The sequence below is a fragment of the Lissotriton vulgaris genome, chromosome 6, assembly GCF_964263255.1.
Source record: "Lissotriton vulgaris chromosome 6, aLisVul1.2, whole genome shotgun sequence".
In the NCBI taxonomy this organism is placed as follows: domain Eukaryota; kingdom Metazoa; phylum Chordata; class Amphibia; order Caudata; family Salamandridae; genus Lissotriton; species Lissotriton vulgaris.
In genome coordinates, this window is record NC_141694.1 from 1,302,912,490 (window position 1) to 1,302,930,216 (window position 17,727).

General features: G+C 40.9%; 1 protein-coding gene across 2 annotated transcripts in view; it reads right to left on the reverse strand.

The window, feature by feature from the left end:
• Window positions 1-17,727, reverse strand: part of LOC147708820 (pantetheinase-like) — a 359,649-nt gene that overhangs the window by 235,039 nt on the left and 106,883 nt on the right. The window contains exon 4 of one of the 2 annotated variants that reach the window (XM_086927439.1): window positions 5,698-5,989. In XM_086927439.1, the coding sequence (XP_086783565.1) occupies window positions 5,698-5,989 (292 nt within the window). Of the gene's footprint in view, window positions 1-5,693; window positions 5,990-17,727 lie in introns of both variants that reach the window. The other variant, XM_086927438.1, reaches the window with a different exon arrangement.

Consider the following 17,727-nt stretch of genomic DNA (forward strand, 5'->3'; position numbering starts at 1 on the left):
GAATAGTAGATTTACTATTCCAACACCTTCCCTACTGTACGTAGGCTGGTGTTGGAATAGTAAATCTAACTATTCCTAAGTCCAGCACCCTACAGCGCAAGTCGTGGTAACGACTTGTGTTGTAAAAGTTGCGGTGTGATGTACTGTGATCTAAAAGATCGCGTTGTATCATCATACATCCGTCAAGTGATACTGGTTACCACCACAGCTAGAAAGTGCAAGGGAATTCCAAACTGGATCCACGCCAGCCATACTAAAAGGGTAACAAAACCTGACAAAGTTGAGGCTGAAGTTTGGGCAGCTGAAGGGTCTCAAGAAGTTGATCCTGAAGTAGTTGACGAAGAACAATCAAGCACCAATCAGGATGAATGGATTCCAGTAGTTGATATACCTGAAGTAAGAATAGGAACAAGAAGCCAAACATATTTAGATAGTCAGACTGATAGGGAGGACGAGATAGGAATAGAAGAACATACTCAGATTACAGAAATCAAAGCTAATGTAATCATGAGGAGGAACAAATAGAGAAAGAGCAATATACTCAGACCAACGAAACACCCACCAGAATATGTCTGTCTGAGGAGGGTCAGATAGGTACTAGACAATGCACACAGACAGAAGACAATCGAGAATCTGCAAGATCTGTGCAGGACCAGACAGGATTAGCAAAACAGTTTCAGGAAGAAGAACAAATTCCAGGCCCAGCAAAGCAATATCCTGAACCAGGTCAGACAGGTGTAGAAGAATCCATCCAGGCAGAAACGTCAACAATATTAAGACCTGGACAAGGTCAGATATAGATGATACCTGAAGTTGACGAAAATCAAGTTGTGCCACAGAGAGAGAACAAAAGGACATCTGAAGAAACTGAAAGCAAAGGTGATAAATGGCCTGGTTTTGTTAAAAGACTGAAATATCACCTAGTCACAATAAATTAAGAACCTGAACAAGTAGACGAAGTGACAAGTCCAACTGAACCGTCAACAAGCACGCGAAGAAGGAGAAGTCCACGTTTGAAAAGACTGAATAATAAATTTGAAGGTCCTGAATGGACTTAAGTCATGCTAGAAAAATTCGAGAATCTGGTAAATCAGTGATGAAAGTGATGAAGAATTAATTACTGATCAGTCTTTCGAAGAAGTGAGACCAACTTGAAATAAATTCACAGATATATTCTGTGTAAAGTTTACAAAGGGGGGATAAGTCTCCTTAGCCAAAAATGGCTGATGCTAGAGTTACTGGAAACTCGAAAAGAAATTGTATAAAGACATGCTGTAGGATATGCATATATAGTGTATTAACAGTACTTATAGTATGGATAGGACTGACAATAGTAATACCTTACTTGATGGCTGCTAAACAGATTGACACTAGTATACATGGAAAGGTAGCACACCACAAACAAGATCGAGTAGACTTAGAAGCACCTGATGAGATAGAATTATAGAATTACATCACTTTAGAAATAGAAATGAAACATATTTTAATGTATTTGCTAACCTATTAGTACATTACGTAGAGACAATGCAAATTAGTGATTGCTATGTCTGTATGAAATTACCAACATCAGTAGCTGAAGGTGTTCTTTACCATCATTTATTACTGACCTATGGTATTTCATGTAGTATATTAACTAGTTTATTTTATAGAACTGGAAAACTACAGTATTATTACTATAATCTAGACGTTATTTTTTCTGAAATTCCTATACACAGAAAATTGAATCCTGTTTTTAGCAGTAGAGATTCACAGTTCATGGGTGAATATTTTCTAACTATGAAAATAATAGATATAGCTGATGCACACAAAGACAATTTAAATTGTAAATTACACGAAGAAGAAAAGATATTTTTGAATTTAGTAGAGAAAAGGAGACAGGATTTTCATAGAAAGGCCATTGAACCGAGACCCCAGATACCCAAATGGGTTGAAAGGGAGGAATTTATGGCAACTGGCCAGACTCATGCTGCTATGTCTCTAGATTTTGAAAAGAAGAGAAAACCTGTCTCCATAGGTTGAAAACAGAATATAACAATGTATTTATCGGTTCCAGTGAATGTGAACACAATTTCCTCATAATTGGGGGTTGGGGACTAAAAGGGGAAACTGATCCAGTATTTCCTGGAGTCTATAATATTTGTGGGAACAAAGTTTACTTTAAGCTACCTGATCATTGGTATGGTAGTTGCTATTTTGGAATAGTATTCCCAAAGGTATACCATGTAAAAAGAATCACTGGGAACAATGAACACGGAAATGAACTAACACAATATAAAAGAGCTAGTTTTTCAGAAATTGTAGATGATATATTTAGTGCATTGATACCTTCAGTAGTAGTAATTCTGAACACTCAAAGAATTTGCAAATTGTCTACAATGGAGCATCGCTTATCGACTGACACTGATGGAGGATTCTTACTGATCAATACCGAATTGGTTGCGATCAGATCAATGGTTTTACAAAATCGACTTGCTCTTGATATATTATTGGCAAATGAGGGTGGAGTCTGTTGAATGTTGAAAGTGCAACATTGCTGGACTTACATACCTGATAAAAGTGTTGAAATTGGAAGGTATGTAAGAAATGTTACACATTTGGAAGATGAATTGACACCAATGGAGGTTGATAGTGCATGGGTGAGACTAACTGATGGTCTCTCCTCTGTTGGTAACTGGATTTCTAATGTAGGTAGAAGTATTGTGGGGAAAGTACTGATGCCAATAATGGGGATATAACTAATAATTTTGTGACAATGATTTGGTGCAAATGCTGCAGAAACAGAAAAGGTATACAGTGAATGAGAAAAAGAAGAAACGAAAAATAGATGAAATTCAAATAGAATAGTTAAATGGGGATATATATAAAAGAATGAAAGTTTACCAGAATAATGGTGATAAGAGAACTCCTAAAGTAATTGAAGAAATTGAACTGGGAGAGTGCTAAAGTTGGCATCTGGTTCTGTAATTAGTGATGATATAAAATATCATCAGAGAGGGGATTGATGGAGCAAGTACAGAAACTTGCTTGGACTCAGCCCTCTCTAAATAACCAATAATTAATTAATCAACATGTTTTGTCTATTAATATTTGCATTACACAACATATTTAGTATCTAAGGGAAGCTTTTCTATGTGCTTTTACTAACAGTAACTCAAGTGTCCTAAAATGGCTGCCGAAAACGCGGGAACTCTTCGCCGCATGCATCTGCCACATCTACGTAGTATGCCGTATCTGTGCTTTTGGCGTGAATTTCTTGCTTCTGCGCACCAGTGCCAAGATGGCCGCTGCATGCTTACTCATACTAACACATATGCTGCTGCTTGTACCAAACATTGTTCTTTCTGCTTAACCATTTATGCTATAGTATAAATAAAGTAATGGGGTTAGAGTAGAGATAAGTGGTAAACTGTGCATTCATTTATTTTTGTATTGTAATGTGTCTCTCTTTGACTTTATTATCAGCTTGTTCTTGGGCCTGAAATGTGACACGAACTCCATATTGAAAAAAAGCTGCGCCTGCACAGAAAATCCCTGAAAAGTCTTTGGCCACTGTCATTGAATGACAGCCAACCCCCATCTTACCAACGATGTTCCTGGGAACCTGTACATTTGATCTCAGAAGAGAAAAGAACTATACTAAGTACAATGTATCATGTTTGAAACCAATATTGTTGGGTGGAATAAAGAACGTGAGAAAATAAATTATGGGCAGGAACATTGATCCATTATATTGAATAAGAAATGACCTCATCTTAGTATGGTGTGATGACCTCTCTTCTTCTTTCTGACCAATCACTGAAGGGAACACATAGATTTGCAACATTTAGGGGTGGTTCACTGCCCTGAGAATAGTATAACTAAGGTAGGTTTAGTTAGAGAATTTGTCCGACTTGTCAGAGTAGCTGACTTGTCACTGAACCAACGCATGCTACATGAGATAGAGAGCAGAGGTGCTGGCGGAGCACTCTGTCAGAAGAATCAAGGTGTTGCTGAGGGAAATTATCGATTACCCAGTTGGGCCTACCAGATTTGGCTAGAGAGGGGTGTAATGCTGGTGTTGCACTTAGCTGAGGTCACCTGTCCTGATCTGCACCTGTCCTGTCCTGTGGGAACCTGATTAGTCGGGAGCCCCATCTTTGCACCAGCCCGTGGCCAGGATTGGTCCTTACACCATTCTCGGTAAATATAATCCATGTGGTATGTGCTATTTCCCTTTTTCACACTTCCCAGGTACCAATGTCTAAAGATGCTACTGTGGTTTCTTGCAAACTTTATGTCCTATTAATCATTTTCTTGTTTGTAAAATGTACGGTCACTGTGTTGTGGCCCTTGACTCAGAAAGTCTTGTATAGATAAAGTGGTTAAACTTCTTCCGAGTCTGTGGTTATTTCAGGAAAGGTAAAATTTAGACTGACTACTTAATTATTCTAACTCCCTTTTTCGATCCCTAGGACTTATAGCATAAGTGACAAGGATTTATAAGTCATGGTATCCAGGTATAACTCCTAAAAGGACTCAAAGTACTGATAGGCTGTCAATAGTAAAAGCAGGACTACTAGTTCAAGGTGTGAAGGTTTATGGGCCCAGGTGAGTATGGTAAGATTGAGCTAGTGGTCCTGCGCGCTCCATCAAAGCTATAACGCGGATTGCTTTCTTTGTTAGTTGTGTCCTTTAAACTGAAACGAGAGCATGCCCTCTAATTTCTGAAAGAAGTCTCCATATGAGTGTCAATAGCAAACACTGCCAATCTGTTGTAAATTTCAAGAAGCAACTAAGAGGTGAAAAGTTAAGGAGGAGTGGGCTAATAGACAAAATTCACCAGCCCACTGGCTGAATGAGCAAAAAGTCAATATCTTCAGGATGACTAAGTGTTATGGAGATGGAGGCACCCTCAAAAATGAGCATTGTCCTTCACATGTGGGACTTCTATTCTCTTCCTTGCCCTCTTCCACCTCTCTGGGCTCATCTCCCACCACACACACTTCTTTCTGTATCAACATCTAAAGAGGTGGTGTTTAAGTGCTTCAGAACTTTTTTGGGCAACAATTTTGCCACATCTTAAAGGTCCAAGGTTGGTTTAAGACAGGTGTACAGACAGCAGGACATCTAATTCACTTGCAGATAATCCATTGCGGTAAACACATGACCTTTTGGAGACCTGAGAGGAGAACATCACAAGGAGTCCATCACACTAGCCACCTCATGGGTCAGTTCCTCAGAGTGGCAAGTAGAAGTGCATTCCCCTGGTGTAAAATCTGAGGTTTTGACTTATTTTGTTGTAGGAGTTGCTGGATCTTCAAAAGAACGTTTCAAATTAACAATTGCAGCTTCTTGGTGACTCTTTCTTGTTTTTCTGATCCTGGAATACTGATCCTGACTGCCCTCACCCAATACCTGTTGTCTTCTTCCTTTGTAGCACTCAGTGAAATGTTTTACAATACTGAGCACCATTTATCCTGGTGCTTTGAGCCTTGCTTTTGTAAGTTTGTGAATGATTCTTGGTGTTACAAACTTTTACTGTGTTTCGATGGAAATTTGAAAACACAAAGACGGGAAAACATACAATATGTGTCTTCAACAACTATAAATCATCAATACAAATAATTATTTTCTTGCTTTGAAACAAAAATGCATCTATCAAATAATGGTCCTCTGACATATACACTGCTAAATCAGCACATTACGATATTCACTTGCCTGTCATACGATTGGTGGTGTTGTGAGTGTTCGCTGATAGGACATTAACGCCCATTCCCATTGCCCAGGCCGAGTGAAACTCAATAGCTGTTAGGTGTGGTAGAACATTCATCCAGGCGGTCGGGAACAAAATTGTATCCACAGAGAGATCAACCACCAGGGCAATGGCAGGATAATAGAAGAGTATGTCGAAACACGTGAAAATGCCAAACTTCCCAAAAGGTGTGTTGAATGTCACAAACTCGGGTTCCTTTGGTGTATCAAACTGGACTTCTCCTTGGAAGAGGTGGTACTGAAATTACAAACAAATATATTCTTTTATTATTGCTCAATATGAAATATGTTTCAAGTGTTAGTAAAATGATTTGCTTCTTTACAGCGATTGACCATGTCTTTCGAATTGGCCATCCCCTTAGACTAGAAATAACATCCTATGCCTGTGCTATGCACGCATAATCATGTTTTATCACTTTATTATACTGCACCGAAATCTGTAACTTCCCCTCATTTTCCCTTCAGGTCTTCCAATTCATTTCCTGTCCCCGTAGCATGAAATACATGTACAATTGGTTCCGTTGGGTGCGAGATATTTCTTACTTATTTCTGGACATTTTTCTAATGTCCAGAAATAGGTAAGAAAGATAGCGCACCCAAAGGAACCAATTGTTTATGTATTTCATTACTGCCCAGGTTCTTAGGGTACTGGGTTACCCCATTGTACCTTAACTTGTCCCCGTAGCATGGCCATGATCCTGAACTGACTGCATCGTATGTTTGCAGCTATCGCCATGTGTTACAGTTGTCAAAAGCCATCAATGTCACAATCTGTGGATCTTTACCAAAGACATGAGAATCCTACTGCACAGTGGAGGTGTTGACAGATTGTTTGGATTGTGTAGCAGAGGATCAAGTTACCTTGCATTTTTTTGATGAAGAAGAAATAAATTTGCGATCTGTCTGGCACTACCTTTGGCTCCCAATGAGGTTGAAGTAAATTAGTGTGCTTGTAATGGCCAGATTATGTTTCATTTTCTAGTTTGTATGCTTTTTATTATGAGAAGATGGTTGAGGAGACGCACATTTTGTAGGAAGCATTATCAGAATGTTCAAGAATAGTGGGTAAACTATTCACTATCAAAAGGGTTGGACTGGGACAGAAAATAGGTTGAGTGCCCAAAATCAGAAGCATTTGTAAATGCATTAGGCTTCGCCTATGTGATTAATTATAAGCTTTGTTATTGTAAATTGTAGCTTTCTGAGTAGTTGTACAATATAAGTTACAGAAAGTCTGTTTAAATGTTATGACTTGTTTATGTACAAAAAGGCAATGTATTGTGCTGTTACTAGTGGTATTATAAAGTGGGGAAATTGGCTAAATGGTGGACGACAAGGATAAGAAAACATGTACCTGATAAGTAGGCTTGAAACTGGTGCAGCATTGGGGAGGCAAGATAAAGAGTGGATGAAAAACCATACAATTACAGCATAAGCGCGTTTTTTGCAAATCCAAAAAACAAGATTACATAAGCTAGATGAATAGGTTTTGTTTGGTTATTGTCCATTGTTGAGTTAAACAAATAAAAGTGAACTTTACATTTTTTCAAATGAGCTTTTAAACAGTTGTGAAATATAAGTGAAACACACCGAAAATGAGAATATTGTTTTATTGAGATGAACTATTTTTTTGTATTACAGATTTGTCTTACAATTTTTTTTTATTTTGCACTGCGTGTTTTCTTTTATTATTGTGAAAACAAGTAAACATGAATAAACAATAATACGCATATAGCACATATTTTCATTTGCATTGTCATTAGCATTGTGTTACTAATAGTGTACAATTTATTTTTATTTTAACTGTACACTGTGATATTTTCAAGTACTGTGCTATATTCTTTGAAGTTTGTATGTTATAACAAATACTGCATTTTCTTTCATGGTATTTGTTATAATATGTCCTGGTGACACCGCACCTGCAGCACCATTGAACTCATGACCCTAGTGCCTTCTAGATAACTGCACTTTGCATGTTTTAAGAATGTGGAGTTGGTGCAGTTGGTGTCATTTATAGTATATAACAAAGAAAATACAGGAAGCTGTTTACGTTACTTTGGACACCTCAAACCCTTTTTTAGCAATTATTAGGGTAAAATACCACACGTAAAGCAAGCTAAGTTAGACAAAGCATTGCTGTTTTAAGAATGTGCTGTTGATGTTCTTTATATGTCTAACAATAAAAATACAGGAGGCTGTTTAAATTACTTTGGAGAACTGAAATCCTTTTTAGCATACAATAAGCTAAAATACCATGCGTTAAAAGTATTCAAATACATTTTAATGCATTTTACATCCACAGAAAGATGAATGGCAACATTATTACCATTAGGAAATAACCCCTGCTTCAGTTTATAGAATATTGCCCAATTACCACTTTGCTTATTCATATGGCCAACAGAAAATACAGCAAACTATATAACAGGTTTCTGGTGTTAGAACAATAGTACAATCTGCAGAGTAAAGGTAAGTCTGAAAAAAAGGCAGTCTTACCACTAACCTGCTTTCTAAACTAAACGCTCAATGTTGAAAAAGTGAAAAACTCACACCAAAGAAGAAAAAGATTTTATTTTATTTTAAAGTATTCCAAGATAATAGATACCGTCCGAAAAAAAGAACAGCAGCACAAATCCCATACAGTCATCAAACATGCTTGCTCACAAAAATAAGTTTTGACACAATGTGCCAAAAATGCACAGCAACGTGAATTTTTGAATTCACCACTCTTGAAAATATACAGCGTCCCTTCTCAGCCAGTAGAAGGAACAGGCTGCAATTACAAAACTCGAGGAATACTTTTGGAACAGGCACATGACCGTGTTTCCAATCCAAGAAACTGTGGCAGTTGTCCGGCACTGTAATATTATACAGAAACTGTCCCAACGGATTAAGGGGATTAAAACATCCCTTCAGAGCACCAGGGAGAGAGCTCATGTAAACGACTAAAATCACTTCATTACAGTTTACGCTACATAATGCGCCAACAACAAACACATGAAACAGAAAAAAAGCAATTTTATTAGAGAGAAACATATGACACCAAAAAAAAATGCTATTTTATTTGCAGAACAATATAATGAAGAATGTTAAAATTAGTTGCAAGTTCAACCACTAAAGTAAAGTTAAACAAGCATGTTTTAAATGCGGGCAGCCAGGAAAAGATAAGTATCAGTAAACAGTAGAAGCTGTGCAGCCTTAATGTAAGTAAAAAAGTTACAGAACTGCTGGGCCCGGTGCCACTGCACCTGCTTCACCATTCAAATCCTGATCCTAGTGCCTGCAAGTTAATTGCACTTGTGACTGTCGGTTTATTTGTAACATATAGCAAAAGTCTGTGTTGAGTGGGGTCCCTAGAGCTGTTGGCCCCGGTGCTACTACACATGCTGTACCATTTAAATCAAGCCCCTTTTAACTGCAAAGCATTTGCAATCGTGACACCAGCTATGTGTTTTCAATTTCCTCCTCTGAAATGTGAATGTTTTAGTTTTGGTGAGAGTAATGGTTAGCCCATTATTTTGTGATTATTCCACAGTTACATCCAGGAGTCTCTGAAGTCCCACTATTGTTCTGATTATCAGAACTAAATCGTCTGCATACAAAAGGTTTGATGTTATGAAGCCACCCAATTAAGGTACATCACTATTTACTGTGTTTACTAGGGGTGGTAGATCCACGAGAAACAAATTAAAGAGTGTTAGTGCAGTGACACATCCCTGTTTTAGCTTGTCTGCTGTGGTTATCTACCTAGATAGGCGAGAGCCATTTCCAAGTTGTATCCTTATCCAAGTGTCAATATGGACCTTTTACAGTACTTTTAGAAGACCATCTGGTATTTTCCAGAATGCTAATTTTTGCCATAAGATGTACGGTTCACCTTATCGATGGCTGATTTATAATCTATGAAGCACAGGTGGACCCTCTGTTTACATTGTATTGCAAAATTGTTTACTAGGAAAAGGGCCATGATGTTTGCTATGGCTCCTCTTTCCTTAGTGAACCCTGTCTGGTTTGGTGGAATTATGTGGTGTTCCCTGCCCAATGCTGCAAATATTCCAAAACAAGACCAGCAAAATATTTGGCTTCACTGTAGATTAGTGCTACCAAACAGTAGTTCTCAGGTTTGTTTTTGTTCCCCCGCTTAAATATTGGTGAGATCAATCAGCCATTCCATGATGCAGGGACTCTACCACAGTTAAGGATCGATGTATTAAAAGACTCTAGCCTCCCTGCCAAATACATTTTTTCTTCTTTGAAGATTGCAGATGCAATCCCATTTGGACCTTGTGCTCCCTCTCATCGGCCTTTTGAATTCTGCCTACAGATGTTCTGTATGTTGATTGCAGATGGGAGATCGGCTCGCCTTCTGGAGTTGATATCTGTTGCAGCAATTTTGTCCTGGGATTTTAGCTTGAAAGGTTTATTTGAAATTTGGTCCTGTTGTTCAAGTGGTGTATACACCTTTCTGTTTGTCTGAGTTTTGGCCGTTGTATGGAAATGAGTTTTTAAGAAGCTAACCCAAGTGCCTTCTGAGATGCTTGAGCTTTGTTCTTGCGACATTGATTTATTGATGAAGCTTATTGTCCGTCAAAAGTGTGCAGGTATTTCTTTTGGCGTCATAAAGTAATTTAGCCCAGAAGGTTTTTTTGGTTTTCTGAATTTCCCATTTCAGCTTTTTAAAGATTTTCTTTGCTTTCCGTAGTTCATGCCATATGTTCAAGTTGTTTGAGCTTTCATCATTTGTCTCCACAATTGGTTTACCTGGTTTGTTTTTACCGTGATATAGTGGCTTCACTTTAAGGTCCCCTCAGAATAAATGCTTACTCCTGGGCCTTTTTGACAATTTACTACTGAGCTTGCAAATAGTGCTGCATATTTCCACTGTGAAGGTCTCCCATTTTGTTACTGGGTCTAGCTTCTCATCAATAGTGAGAAATAGTTTCTTTGAGCGCTAAACGAGAGTTGGTAGAGAGTCTGTCGGCCATCTTATTGTCTTAATTAGAGTTATGTATATAGCTATCGCTTGGATTTTTGATGGCTCATGTTCTAATGGTGTAATTATTAAGGCCAGCTCGTATGGGCAGTGGTCCCTGTCAATCATCTCTCCCCGAGCATACGAAGATACTTGTTGCATTAGAGATATGTCAATCAATATATAATCAATAAAGGATGCTCCAGTTTTTGAGTGATATGATAGTCCCAGTGGTTGTTCTTCAGCAAAGCGTCCGTTTAGGGCCCTGAGCCCGAGATGTTCAAGGTTACCAATTAGCAGTTAGCCTTTCTTGTCTATTCTGTGCTTGTGCTTTCTTGAGATTTCTTGATGCTGTACACCTCAAGATTGATTTTGTGCGCAAAGGACTTCATTTGATGAAGGGACACCCAGCAGATTCATATTGAAGTCCCCTGAGAATAGGAAGGAACTGGTCCCCCATTCAAATTTAGGTTCATAAGTTTGTCTATCAGAGCTTTGGAGAGTTTTAGTCTTGACAACTTGCTCTGGTGGATGTATACGTTTACTATTACTATTGTGAACAATTGACAGTTTGATGTTTTTACGGGTACTTCCACAATTTGCGGGCTTTCTTGTTTGTTTTCTAGCTCTTTGTCTTCCATGTGGATGGAGGTTGCTAGATAAATTGCTAGACCCCTTTTAGGTCGCCCTGCTTTGAGCTTTAGTCGCTGGAGAAAAGAAGTTTGAAAAACCTTCCTGTGGCACTGATTCAATTTGCCCAGGTTTCTTGTAGCAAAAAACACGGGTGATGGACAGAATGTAGAACAATGTCATACATTCACCCCAGTACAAGGATCTGGGCCTAAATCCATCGTTTTTTTGCACTCCACACCACCCTGGGTTAGACACTGGCTATATGCAAATCAGCTCTGACCCTGTGCCTCATGGGAACAGTTCAGTCCGAACTACCAAGCCATGTCTTTCCCAGACCGGAACAAGCATCCAAGGACCGGTTTCCGGCTATCCGCCTTCATCAGCCTGGATAGCTTGATTCCAGTGGTGTGGAGAGCCTGGGACTCACCTCTGAGCATACCCAGCCCACTCGGGGTGAAAATTGCAAAAAACACAGGTGATGGACAGAATGTAGAACAATGTCATACATTCACCCCAGTACAAGGATCTGGGCCTAAATCCGTTGTTTTCTTGCACACCACACCACCCTGGGTTAGACACTGGCTATATGCAAATCAGCTCTGACCCTGTGCCTCATGGGAACAGTCCAGTCCGAACTACCAAGCCATGTCTTTCCCAGACCGGAATCAAGCATCCAAGGACCGGTTTCTGGCTATCAGCCTTCATCAGCCTGGATAGCTTGACTCCAGTGGTGTGGAGAGCCTGGGACTCACGCCTGAGCATACCCAGCCCACTAGGGGTGAAAAGTGCAAAAAACACAGGTGATGGACAGAATCTAGAACAATGTCATACATTCACCCTAGTACAAGGATCTGGGCCTAAATACATCGTTTTTTTGCACTCCACACCACCCTGGGTTAGACACTGGCTATATGCAAATCAGCTCTGACCTTGTGCCTCATGGGAACAGTCCAGTCCGAACTACCAAGCCATGTCTTTCCCAGACCGGAATCAAGCATCCAAGGACCGGTTTCTGGCTATCAGCCTTCATCAGCCTGGATAGCTTGACTCCATTGGTGTGGAGAGCCTGGGACTCACGTCTGAGCATACCCAGCCCACTCGGGGTGAAAATTGCAAAAAACACAGGTGATGGACAGAATGTAGAACAATGTCATACAATCACCCCAGTACAAGGATCTGGGCCTAAATCCATCGTTTTTTTGCACTCGACACCACCCTGGGTTAGACACTGGCTATATGCAAATCAGCTCTGACCCTGTGCCTCATGGGAACAGTCCAGTCCAGTCCGAATTACCAAGCCATGTCTTTCCCAGAAGAAGCTGAAGAAGGCTGAAAGCCAGAAACCGGTCCTTGGATGCTTGATTCCGGTCTAGGAAAGACATGGCTTGGTAGTTCAGGCTGGACTGTTCCCATGAGGCACAGGGTCAAGGCTGATTTGCATATAGCCATTGTCTGACCTAGGGTGGTGTGGAGTGCAAAAAAACGATGGATTTAGGCCCAGATCTTTGTACTGGGGTGAATGTAAGACATTGTTCTGCATTCTGTCCATCAACTGTGTTTTTTACAATTTTCACCCCGAGTGGGCTGGGTATGCTCAGACGTGAGTCCCAGGCTCTCCACATCACTGGAGTCAAGCTATCCAGGCTGAAGAAGGCTGATAGCCAGAAACCGGTCCTTGGATGCTTGATTCCGGTCTCGGAAAGACATGGTTTGGTAGTAGGTATGGGCGGAAAATCCGTTTCGCTCGCGGATTTTGCGGATTTTCGGGAAATCCGCAATCCGCGAGATTCGCGAGTCTCCCGCAAAATCCGCAAATCCGCTTGCAGCGGATTTTGCTCGCACTGCTCGCACTGTTCGCGTGAGTTCGCGGCTTCCCAGTACAACTTCGCGCCCCGCGAATAAGTGCTAAATTGCAGAAATACGATCTTAGCAAAACTGAAACTACTTGCCAGGTTCAAAAGTTCAGGCTCATCATTAGTAGCCATTTCCTGTAGTGCTTCCTGAGGGGCCCCTCCAGAGTTCAGTTGCCAGTTGCAACTATTATGTGACCCTGCTCTGAACCTCAGAATAGTTACACATATGCCACAAAGGTCCTGAATTACAGCTAAGGGAGACAAGCAGGAGCCAGGCTGGAAGTTAAAATCCATTAATCAGCCCCTAATTCATTATTGTCAGTTGGGGCAGGGCAGGTGTTGTAACTAATTTTGCAACAATGAAAGCACTTAGCAAGTGCAAAAGATCACTAATCAGGGCGCACTAAGGAAGCAGGTGCCAGCTAAAAAATATTCTGTGACACATTAATCAGCCCCAAATTAATTCAGGTCACTTGAGGCAGGGAAGGTGTGCTTTGCTTTGCCGAAAATAATGTACACTGGACAACCAGAGGGTGTGGTGATGAAACAGAGGGTGGCATGGGTGGGCCAGAGGGTGGCATGAGTAATCAGAGAGTGGCAGTGGTGACAGAGAGTGGCAGTGATGAAGAAGAGTGTCCCAAACAGGCTGGACACGTAGAAACAACAAGTTCGCGAAACTTGCGACCCGACAGGTAAGTTCGCAAATTGCGAAATTGTAAAAACCCTCGCGAACTGGCAGAAACACGGGCGAACACAAAAAAAAAAATCCGCAAATTCGCGGGAATTCGCGGATTTTGCGGATTGCGAATTCGCAAATCCGCAAAATTCGCGAACGCGAGATCCGCAAAATTTGCCCATGCTTATTTGGTAGTTCGGGCTGGACTGTTCCCATGAGGCACAGGGTCAAGGCTGATTTGCATATAGCCATTGTCTGACCTAGGGTGGTGTGGAGTGCAAAAAAACGATGGATTTAGGCCCAGATCTTTGTACTGGGGTGAATGTAAGACATTGTTCTGCATTCTGTCCATCAACTGTGTTTTTGCAATTTTCACCCCGAGTGGGCTGGGTATGCTCAGACGTGAGTCCCAGGCTCTCCACATCACTGGAGTCAAGCTATCCAGGCTGAAGAAGGCTGATAGCCAGAAACCGGTCCTTGGATGCTTGATTCCGGTCTAGGAAAGACATGGCTTGGTAGTTCGGGCTGGAATGTTCCCATGAGGCACAGGGTCAAGGCTGATTTGCATATAGCCATTGTCTGACCTAGGGTGGTGTGGAGTGCAAAAAAACGATTGATTTAGGCCCAGATCTTTGTACTGGGGTGAATGTAAGACATTGTTCTGCATTCTGTCCATCAACTGTGTTTCTTGCAATTTTCACCCCGAGTGTGCTGGGTATGCTCAGACGTGAGTCCCAGGCTCTCCACATCACTGGAGTCAAGCTATCCAGGCTGAAGAAGGCTGATAGCCAGAAACCGGTCCTTGGATGCTTGATTCCGGTCTAGGAAAGACATGGCTTGGTAGTTCGGGCTGGACTGTTCCCATGAGGCACAGGGTCAAGGCTGATTTGCATATAGCCATTGTCTGACCTAGGGTGGTGTGGAGTGCAAAAAAACGATGGATTTAGGCCCGATCTTTGTACTGGGGTGAATGTAAGACATTGTTCTGCATTCTGTCCATCAACTGTGTTTTTTGCAGGTTTCTTGTAGCAGCACCACATGGAACTTAAATAAGTATTGTCTAAAAAGGGGGTTGTGTTGTTTACTCACTAGCCCGTTTATGTTCCAGGAGCAGACTTTTAATGTGTTTTTTACCTGCCATTTGTGTGTTGTCTTTGTCATTTCAGTGTTTTTGTTGTGTTAAGCGTAACAGCTAGCCATTGCCTTTGTGGTTAGATGATGTTACATTGTAAGGGTGCCAATTCATTGTCCTCTCCCTGGTTTCATTTGTGTTCCAGAGATTTACTTCTGGCATGTCATAGCACTGAATGTACCTATGCTTTCCCATGTTTATTTTGGGAGCTTGTTTATGGGTGTGCTCCAGCGGGTGGGGATATCCGGATGTCTTGGGTTCGTATATATCAATATGCCCCAGAGTTGGATGGTCTCTGCTTCCCTTATTAATGTTTGGGCTAGTTCGCCCGTGCTCCATGTAACTCGAGTATACTCACTATGATGTCCAGGTTCAGGTTTTATTAATTCTTCAGATAGGATATCCTTCATTGTGACAAGCCCTAAAGATGGAATGAGATGTATAAGCCTTAAGATGTTTCCTATTTGTAATATATCAAAGAGGCCTTTTAAAATATACTCCGGGCAAAAAAGTGTAATGGTCCCCGCTATTTCCTGTATGGCCAGGCCCACCATTACCAGGGTAAGGGGTGTCTTGTTAAGAAGAACTTCAGAGGGAGACTTTTATCTTTTGGCCAGTGAGGTTTTATTTGAGCAAATGGTCTGTTCTTCTAGTTTTCTGGTGTCTTGTTGTAGTGACAATGGTTGATTTGGTTGGTTTAATATTGAACATTTTATTTTGTATAAATTGTTTTTTTGTACTGATTAATTTCCTGCACTACTAATGACTTTCCTGCAGTTTCTCTTTTTCTCAGATGCTCTTGTTGTTCCTATAATTTTTTTATTGTACATTTTAAAGATGCCTTTTTGAGAAACCTGTGGCGAGAGGTTTCTGTTTGATGATCAATATAGGAGGTGGAATCAGAGAGATGTGGCTGTGTGCTTACTACCGCCGCTCCACTCTCGATCTGTTTAATTTCCTTTTGCTTTTTCTGTTGATACCAGGGCTGTTTGCCCTCTGAAGTAGAGGGGAGATGACTTTGCTCCTTTCGGCCTTCCTCATATGGGGCCTCATTTATAAGGCTGTGCGTCACTTTTATGCCGCTGGTGCGTCACTTTTTGTGACGCACCAGTGGCGTAAAAAATGCACCTTGTTGCACCATATTTACAAAGTGCCACATCTAGGTAGATGAGTCACTTTGTAAACCCCTGCGCCACATTATACCTTCGCCAGGTATAATGTATGCAAGGGGGGCGTATTGACGCAAGGAAGGGTCGTAGAAGTGACGCAGTGAAATCTATGAGATTTCGCTGCATCACTTTTAGGACGCTGTTGCGTCCAAAATCTTGCGCCTACCTCACAGCAGGCATAAGACTGACGCAGGCCCTTTCACATGGGGCTTGCCCCATGTGAAAGGACGCATTGCTGGAGTTGCGTCACTTTTGTAACACACTCCAGCAATGCGTCACTTTTGCGCTTACAGATATGTCAGAAATACTGTAACTCCTTCCGACATGATGCGTCATACATTAAATATGACGCATCAGGAATGTCGCAAGGAGGGTGCTCTGAGAAGTGACGCATCGCTGCTTTCACGCAGCGATGCGTCATTTCTCATAAATGAGACCCAGGATGTTTCTTGAGCTATATCTCTTTTTGGAGATTTGTCAAAGCTCTGTATTGGGGCTCCCTTGGAGCTGACTTTTCAGTTGTAGTTTTAGCCAACATTTATAAAGGATCTTTTTGCATCAACTTAAGTTTTTGCTTTCCACCAGTTAATTGTTTTGTCGTACCTCCATTATATTTTCCTATTTTTTTTAGCAACTCTAGCCTTGGGAGTCACGTAAATCCCATCATCTGAGTTTATCTTTTTTTGTAAATACTGCATGTGTTGGCTAAATATGGGATATTCAATCAGCTTAGTTGCTTGTTCGATTTTATATTTCGTCCTTTCCTCTTTTTGCACTGTTCATTTTGTCCCTGTTTCCCACTGAGCTGGAGTTACTTTCAGAGAAGGCGTTGACAGAAAATTATTTTTCTTTCCTAGAAACCCGATCATTCATTGGATTCACATTAACTTCACTTTCGGGTGCTTCCACTGTTTTAATTTTGTTTGTAACATTTATTTCTGTTGTTTGCAGTAATTTTTTACCCCCTCCCTGGGACATGGAGCAAAGTTTGCAGATTGTCAGTGCTCCTTGTTTGTTTAGATCATTCTGTGCCAGGTTTGCATTTAGCTACCCACGAGCGAAGTCATTGTGTTCGGGAGGCCCAACAGTTTATTTGAAACAGGTGATCATCTGCAGGTTGGCTCTGCCATTAGCGTATCCACGTGTGCCCTTCTGATTAGATTATTTAAATTTGCAATTTTCTCTTCAGGCTAATCTGGATATCCATTTTGCTAGACTGGTAATTTAAATCCTCCACTGAGCTTTGTAAACGTTCTAAGGAGAAGTGCCTTGCGTTCCCCAATTTCAGACGAGTCGTTGCTAATATTTGATGGTGGTTCTTTGGCGTTTGCGTTCAACAAATGTTACCATTCATTGGTGTTCACGTAGGGAAGGTCTTTGCGCATGTCCAGGGGTGCTGTTGGTTGTGTCAGCTTTCACTATGTCTAAGTAGATCGTAGATGACGGTATTTAATTCATGTCTTGAGTGATCTTTTTGCCTTTCATATTCGTAATGGTCCCCTTGACGGTCTGTGATTCTTCCTGGATTTGTTTTTCAACTCGCA